Source organism: Bison bison, unplaced genomic scaffold, assembly GCF_000754665.1.
Source record: "Bison bison bison isolate TAMUID 2011002044 unplaced genomic scaffold, Bison_UMD1.0 scf7180017864285, whole genome shotgun sequence".
In the NCBI taxonomy this organism is placed as follows: domain Eukaryota; kingdom Metazoa; phylum Chordata; class Mammalia; order Artiodactyla; family Bovidae; genus Bison; species Bison bison.
Genome location: NW_011494857.1, coordinates 1,308,937 through 1,316,892, shown reverse-complemented (window position 1 = coordinate 1,316,892; position 7,956 = coordinate 1,308,937). Strand labels below are relative to the sequence as shown.

The window sequence follows — 7,956 nt, the reverse complement described above, 5'->3', positions numbered from 1 at the left end:
CGCAGGGAAACACGCGTGTGCACAGGCGAGTCTCTGCGTGTCCGTGGTCCGTGACAGTGAGGGCGATGGCCGTGTCACACCCGCTCACATGCGAGTCTGCGCACCCGGACTGCGCTCCTGGGTCCGAGTTTCCACGCACTCCTACCCCGGGAGCAGGGCTGGCGGATACCCCCAGGTCAGAAGACCGTGGGGGCCTGCGAGGGGCCGGGACGCGGGAACACGTTGCCTGGGAACTTGCGTGTATCCGTACGCAGCGGAAACACGTGTGCTAGGGTAGGCCTCGGGCCGGACGACCCCTACTCCCATCACCCCTCCAAGCTCAGCTCCGGAGTTTAAGAGGCCTGGGGGTTTCCGGAATCCGGTGCGAATCTGGGGCACGGTTCAGAGAACCCCGGCTCCGCTCCGAAGCCGCTCTTCAGCTGTGTCTCCTGAGACTGCAGGGGGAGGATAACAGTGCGGAGTCAAAGGCCCGGCTGTTTTTGCCCCATCAACCAAGACCACTCCGACCCGCCCTGGGCGTCTCAGCCAATCCCGGACCCTCTGGGTTCAAGACCCGCCCTCCTACAATATACCTACCTACCTACCTACCTACCAGACAGACAGACAGACAGACAGACAGACAGACACACACACACACACACACACACACACACACACACACACACACACAACCCTCCTATAATATTCCAGACACACACATACACACGGCTGGGCCACGCCCCCGTTGAATAAGCTCAAAATTCTAAGTCCCGCCCCTAAGCCCACGCCCCTCCTCCGGCCGTGCCCTCCCTCTGCGCCCCGCCCCCAGGCCGAAGCCCAGCCCAGTACCTGGTGTAGGGGGGCGGAGGTGCGTCGTGCACCCCTGAGGCCGCCAGCGCCTGCTCGTAGGTGGGGAGGCCTGGAGGTGGGGGTGGAGGCTGGGGCGTCTGCGGGCTCAGATCGCTAAGGGGCCTAATGAGTTCGACACTGGGGACAGAAGGTGCACTGTTAGCAGGGGAAACCTACAGGAGAGAGAGCCTTGGGGAAAGGTCAGACTTAGGGAGACAGAGACTCTGAGGGTCGTAGGGGGACAAAGTAAGGGAGATAGACCAGGGAAAAAGAGGGTCACCTTCAACCGAACTCTGCACACAGAAAAGCACCATGCAATGACAGGCAGTCACAGAAATCAACAGTTGCTGAGACAGGCTTATTCACAGACACATGTGCCCCGATACAAGCAGAGTCATGGAGAAACAGACAGCCCTGCAGAGAATACACAAGAAACAGACAGACACAACAGGGAAACACTCAGGCGCAAATTTCCCAGATCCACTCTTCCAACAAACTCTTCCTGGAAACCTCCAAATCCACTCCACTTGAAGACGGATGCTCCAGCACTCTCTTACACTCTGTCACTGAGAAAGACACACCTAGACAACTCACACGGACACACACACAAAGACAGCCTCATCCTGTCACCCCAGAAACTGACATCCCACAGACACCCACAGACCACAGGCTGCAGCCTCATCAGATACAGCATCCACAGGATGAAGATCACTGGTAAACTGGGTACTGCAAAGACAGCCAGGCAGCAAATATTGACGGAGTCCCTATTTGGTGCCGAGCGCTGTGGATATAATTGGATGCTGCAACTGGACACAGAATCTCACAGACTCTTCACAGGACGATCTCCTCAGATCTTTCAGCAGTGCCTACGTGCCCCCGATCTGGTCTGTCTCCTTAGGATGACCCTCCCTCCCTTGCTCACCCTGCTCTAAAGCTCTAAAGCCCCCAAAGCCCCTTACTCTTGAGGACAGGAACGCTGCCTGCGGCCCCGACGGCCATGTAGATACCAGAAGGCTCCTAGGCCGGCCAGGATGATGAGCACAACGCCTACTGTCAGCCCCACAGCCAGGCTTGCGACATCCACTCGTCCACGTCCTGCGGGGGGTGGGGTGTTTGCAGTTGACATGCCTAGTTAAGGTAGGGAGTTCAGGTAGACAATTTTCTGAGCCCCAACGCTGAGTACTGCCAGATTTTAGCAAATAATAATGAGGAGACCCAGTTAAATGTGAATTTTAGATAAACAATGAGTAACTTTTTCATATGTCTCATGGACTATATGAGATATACTAAAAAAAAAATTATCCCTGTGTATTTGAGATTCAAATTTAACTGGGGGTGTAGGGTGGGGATAAAATACAATCCTGTATTTTATCTGGCAACCCTGTCCCCTCTGGAATGCAGTCCCTTTTACCAACCAGCCCACAGAGGGGCGGGGCCTCACCACACAGGTCAGAAAAACTCATCTATCAAGGGGGACATCGCCCCTCAGTCACAGAGCAATGGGGTTTAGGACTCATGTGGACCCTTGGCTAAGGTGAAGTACCTTTAGCAATCAAGGTTTCATATCTGAGCAAAATGGGGGTGGGGCACAGGGAGGACCCTGGCTTCCTGAGGCCTTGCTAGGTCTTGCTGCTGAGGAAGTTTCCTTTAGGATTGGGTAGTGGGGGGACTTTCCTCAAACAGTAAACCCCAGGCTTTTAGCCCTCTTCGCAAAAAGCTGCACTCAGAAGGTGGGGCTTCCTGATTTGGACACGCTTCAGGTAGATTCAAGTAGCCGCCAGGCCTTGATAGGCCTGTAGCAAATCAGTTACCTCCCCTAGCAACCAATGTAAGGATTCTAGCCCAGACTTAGGGCCTGTTGCTAAGGATACACTCCTAGCAACCAAGCCACTAGAGGGGTGAGACGCCTGGTACCTGGAGGGGGGTCCTCCTGTGGGCAGGAGGCCTTGGGTCCTGAGCCTGGCTAGGTGTGGTTGCTAGGGAGAAGGCCTCCTTAGCAACCAGGGCAAAGCCAGGATGGAGTTGTGGGGGAGGGGGAACCAACCAGGTAGTGAGTGCTGCTGGCTTCTTTGGTCAGGCCAGGCTTGGTTGCTAAGGAGCACCCCCCCCTTAGCAACAAGGCTGCAGCCACCAAGGGGGCCTCAGAACTCAGAGAGGGGTTGGGGTTGGGCCTGGGCTGATCCGGCAGGTGAAGACACACAGGCTTCCACCAACTGGCCTACCCTGGCCCCGTTGCTAGGGAGCAACCCCCTTAGCAACCAAGCTGCTGAGGCTCTGGACTCCAAAGATGGGCTCAGGTGGGCCGGGGCTTCTGAGTCTGAGGCCTCAGGGCTGTAACCTCTCCTTCCAACTGTCCCCCTTCTTGGGGACAGGGGACCTCCTCCCAGTGAGGTGTGGTGGGATTCTGAGGCAAGGGCTCTAGTCTCAGAGGAAGGGCTTTCTTTGACAACTCCCTCCAGGAACTCAGGGAGCGTGGAATCTGGAGGGGGCCAGTTTTGGGTGGGGGATGGTGGTTCAGCCTCCCGGGTAAAGCCTTGCCCTAGTTGTACAGGATGACAGAGCTCTCCCAACTCACCTCCTTTGCCATTGTAGATGTAGCTCTCCCAAAAGCGATCCTTGAATAGGCAGGAGGAGGGAAGGCTGAAAAGCATTATCTGGAAGATTCCACATCCCCAGACCAGCCCACCCTGATCTCTGAGGCAGGAGGGCAGAGGGAGTTGAGGGGCAGGACCCCACCCCCAGGTCCTAGAGGGGACTCCTCGGGAGACCCTAGGTCCTCACCGTCAGAATATTATCCTCAAAGTACTCTCGCGCCTCTTCCCAGGAACATATCTCCTCTAGACACTCCCGCTCCAGGTTCCCTGGTGTGAACAACTCCAGGTCCCAGTAATTGGCTCTTGGAACCCGCTTACGGCTGCCCAGGAAGCTCTGTGCCTCTGGGGAGTCCAGGAAGACCTCTAGGCCCAAAAGACACACAGGGCATTAGTCGCTCAGTTGTGTCTGACTCTTTGCCACCCCACGAACTGTAACCTGCACTGGTTCCTCTGTCCATGAGATTCTCCAGGCAAAGATGCTGGAGTGGGTAGCCATTCCTTTCTCCAGGGGATCTTCTGGACCCAGGGATCAAACCCTGGTCTCCTGCATTGGAGGCAGATTCTTTACCGTCTGAGCCTCCAGGGGAACCCAAAAGACACAAGGGACAGAAAACGGAGGGCTCCTAGGACTGACACGTGTGTGTGTGTGTGTGTGTGTGTGTGTGTATGTTAGTCGCTCAGTTGTGTCCGACTCTTTGTGACCCCACAGACTGTAGCCCGCCAGGTGCCTCTGTCCATGGGATTCTCCAGGCAAGAATACTAGAGTGGATTGCCATTCCCTTCTTCGGAAGATCTTCCTGGCCCAGGGACCAAACCCTGGTCTCCTGAATTGCACGCAGATTCCTTCCTGTTTGAGCTACAGGCAAGTCCTTGGGGACATGAAGGAGCCTGAACTTAAAGAGACGGAGAGCTATGGGGTCCTGGGGAGGAGGCGACTGGAGGCAGGGTTTCTCCTGGGCCAGAGGAAGGTGGGTGTTGGTGCGTGGACTCTGGCTCTTCCCCCCAACACTCACCTCGGCCTTGCTTCCCACTGGGTGAAGTGTCCAGGCAGGTGGCCAATCCCAGGTATAGCAGCAGCACAGAGGGGCGGCCCCTCATATTTTGTGGACACTAGGAACCAGGTGTGGTTAGATGAGAAGTGCCTCAGCCACTGAAGAATGAGGCCAGGTCTCCCTGATCAGACTCTGTGGTCCGTGAATTATAATAAGAGCAGACACTTACGTGGCCTGTAATCTGGACCAGAGACTGTTCAAGGTCATTTACCTCTATCAACTCAGTTTCATTTTCATCACAGTGCTATTATCTCCGTTTGATACAGGAGGAGACTGAGGCACAGAGAAGTAAAAGAACTTGCCCAAGTTCACACAGTTTGCAAGATTCAGAGGCAGGATTTCAGCAAACGCAGTGTCCCTCCAGAGACCAGAGCCAGGAGCTTATCTTTTTCCCAGCTGTGCATGCAGCACCCAGCATGGGTTTGGGCACATAGCAGGCGCTCGTAAACACGTCCATTGATTGGATCCCTTTCTTCCTGATAATCTCCATGTGCCCACTGCCACATCCACACCCATCTCTCTGTGCCCATTGCCATATCCACCTACAGCGTTTGTCGCTCAGTCGTGTCTGACTTTTTGCGACCCCATTGACTGTAGCCCATCAGGCTCTTCTGTCCATGGGACTTCCCAAGCAAGAACACTGGAGTGGGTTGCCCTTCCCATCTACAGGCGATCTTCTGACCCAGAGATTGAATCCAGGTCTCCTGCACTGTAGGCAGATACTTTACTGCCTGAGCACCAGGGAAACCTTTCCACCCACAGAGATCAAAGAGTATACAAGAAGTAAAACCAGAGGGGCATATCCTGGGGTCCAGCAGTTGAGGGAGGGGGCAGTGATCCTGGACTCCTGGATGTGGGGGCTCCAACAGCCAGGTCGCCAAGGTCCCCAAGCCAAGCTTTGCCTCCAGGGACATTCACTTACCTGCCTAGACTTCTGAGCACTGTCCTCTACTTAATCGGGGCCTCCTCGGCTAACTGCGGCCAGCTGTGAAGAGGGGCAGGGGAGAGGGGAGGGGAGAGGAACCAGAGGGTACTTTGTTCATTAAAGCCGGCACAATCCTGGTTCCAGGCAAGAGGGGCGGGGTTTTTTATTACCTGCCCTGGGCGGGACTCAGGTAAGGGACAGAGTATTTAAAGGGACCTTATGAAAAAATACATAAATAGATAAAGGGACCTTATAATTAAGGGTATAACGTCCAGAGCCTCATAGAGAGCCTGGGTCTCCTGACACCATGGGGACACTTAGGGTGTTGGATAGGCGCCTCCTCCCCTCCCCTCCTATAATTTCCTCCCCCCACCCCACCCCAGAGAGCTCGCCAGGCTGAGCTAGGGAAATGAACATCTAGATATCTAGCTATCTAGAAACTGGAGGGAAACGTATGCCTTAGTCCCTAGAGATAGGTAGGTATGCCGCAGTAAATTCCTGCTTCCTAAGACAATTTGAAAGGCTTTGACTTTCGATTTCTCAACTGCTCCATTTACAAAGTGGGGACAGAGGAGCTCTCCCTTCTCTATTGTTTCTTCTTTTGCGGCAGAAAAGTGGATGATACATACTTTGGTAAGCGGGCTTTTCAATTTCTGGGCAAAGTGGTTAGTCCTTAAACACAGGCTTGAAGAGACGCAAAGCCTAGGAACAAGCAGGAAATTGCCCGCCCAGGGAAACGCCTAGTATTTACTAAGCACGCCCCCTATTCACGCCAGTTTCACCGGCCGGAACCCTCGAGTTGCCACTCACGTTTCCGGGGGGAGGAAAAAAAAGAAAGGAGAATTTACGAAGCCAGAAGAGCTATCTCCGCCTTTAGGGGCAGAACTACTTCCGATCTCTTCCCCGGGCGGAAGCGCCGGAGCGGAGAGGGAAAACAGCGCTCCTTTCCGGTGTAGGGGTACTGTTGAAGTAGCCACCGAGGAAAGAGGGTCGTCTGTGAGGTGAGTTCTAGGCGGTAGAAGACTAGTGTTAGTGCGATTGCCTTCCTGTGGGCAAGAGTCTTGTGGTCCTGAGGGAGACTGGGACAATATTTTGAAATGCTGACTTCCTGGCAGTTATTAATAGAGCGCTCTAGGTGCCTCAAGTTTAAAGCCGAATTGGAGGTGCTTTAAATCCCTTTAGGTAGCCAAACCTTCATCCGGCAGTTCTCCCGAGAGTATTAATTCCAGTGCAGACGAATGGGCTGCGGATCCCAGGGCACGGAAGAGACTGGGACTCCTGGAGGTCTAAGGAGTGATATTGAATGAGAAGCAACCCCCGCACCCCCTTTCTTGGCCTCAGTTTCTCAGATCGTGATGGGGAGAGCGGGGAAGGGTTGTGCAGTCGCCGCCGCTGCCTCCTTGCACCTTTTTGACAGGCCCTTCCCTCTTGGAGTTGCTGTAGGTTAACGTTTTCCTCTGTGGAACTTTGGGGTTAGGCAGTCCTAGGTTCTCACCTTGATGGTGCTGCCGATTCGTTGTGAACTGAGGTCTTAATGGATCCTTAAAGCAGTTTTACTGTAATATTTTACTATGAAAGTGTCCCACCTGTCAGGTTAATGTCTCTTCCTCCGTTCTTGTCTCGTGGCAACAAAAATTTGGAGCAATGGACGAAAAGGTGTAGAACAACAGACAAGTTACAGCTCCATTCAGCTCAAGCAGATAATCTTTTATTAATCCAACACTCCGTAGGCGTCCTCCTCATCCTTCCTGTCAAGCCTCCCTCTTTACACTTCCAGTCTTCTTTTGGGTTTGCCCCGTTCAAAGTAGGGCTTCTACCCACCACCAGTCAATGAAAGGGAATAGAAATAAGCATACGCTCAATGATTTAATTATAAATTGTATAGCTGCAGGCTGTGTTGGTTATGTCTTAATAGGCTCCTAACTGCCTCACCGCAGGTAAGGTTACTTGGAGAGGCCCCTGTGGTCATTTTGTATCCACTGTGTGAATAGGATACCTGTGCAGGAGTTGAAAAGTCTCTGTGGTTATATTTGTAGCATATTTGTGAGCTCTCCTGGGTGTGTCTCCTTCAGCCAGGCTTCCCCTCCTTGCTCATGTCTAACTTCCTACCTAACACAACTTACATAAAAGTGGGATCATAATATAAAAATTCCTATGGCCAGAGTTTCTGTTTATTAATACTTTTGCCATATTGGCTGGGTATTTTTTTAAATTAAATATATAAGGCAAAGCCTGTCTATCGTGACATTTCACCCCTAAATACTTTAGGATACATGTGTAAAAAGCAGAGACATTTTCACAACATTAAACTAACTATACCTCAACTTTTTAAAAATTTTTCAACAATTTTTTTTTTAATTTTAAAAAGCATCAGATCAGATCAGTCGCTCAGTCGTGTCCGACTCTGCGACCCCATGAATCACAGCATGCCAGGCCTCCCTGTCCATCACCAACTCCCGGAGTTCACTCAGACTCACGTCCATCGAGTCAGTGATGCCATCCAGCCATCTCATCCTCTGTCGTCCCCTTCTCCTCTTGCCCCCAATCCCTCCCAGCA

General features: G+C 52.9%; 2 protein-coding genes across 3 annotated transcripts in view; one reads left to right on the top strand and one right to left on the bottom strand.

Moving 5' to 3' along the window:
* PRRG2 (proline rich Gla (G-carboxyglutamic acid) 2) lies at positions 1–6,121 on the bottom strand. Of its 2 annotated transcripts, none has more exons than XM_010849623.1 (8): positions 6,029–6,121; positions 5,397–5,459; positions 4,436–4,532; positions 3,610–3,785; positions 3,404–3,443; positions 1,788–1,956; positions 829–966; positions 1–434 (listed from the first exon to the last, which is right to left on the bottom strand). In XM_010849623.1, exons 3-8 carry the CDS (start codon positions 4,518–4,520, stop codon positions 416–418), a joined length of 627 nt encoding a protein of 208 aa, XP_010847925.1. In that variant the 5' UTR covers positions 4,521–4,532; positions 5,397–5,459; positions 6,029–6,121; the 3' UTR covers positions 1–415. The 2 variants fall into 2 exon arrangements, with proteins under 2 accessions (XP_010847925.1, XP_010847926.1); XM_010849624.1 differs by having other exon boundaries at positions 1,788–1,923.
* Positions 6,122–6,267: 146 nt separating this feature from the next.
* Positions 6,268–7,956, top strand: part of NOSIP (nitric oxide synthase interacting protein) — a 12,116-nt gene continuing 10,427 nt past the window's right edge. Inside the window, exon 1 of the mRNA XM_010849709.1 lies at positions 6,268–6,400. The gene's annotated coding sequence lies outside the window, so the exon portion shown is untranslated. The remainder of the gene's footprint in view (positions 6,401–7,956) is intronic.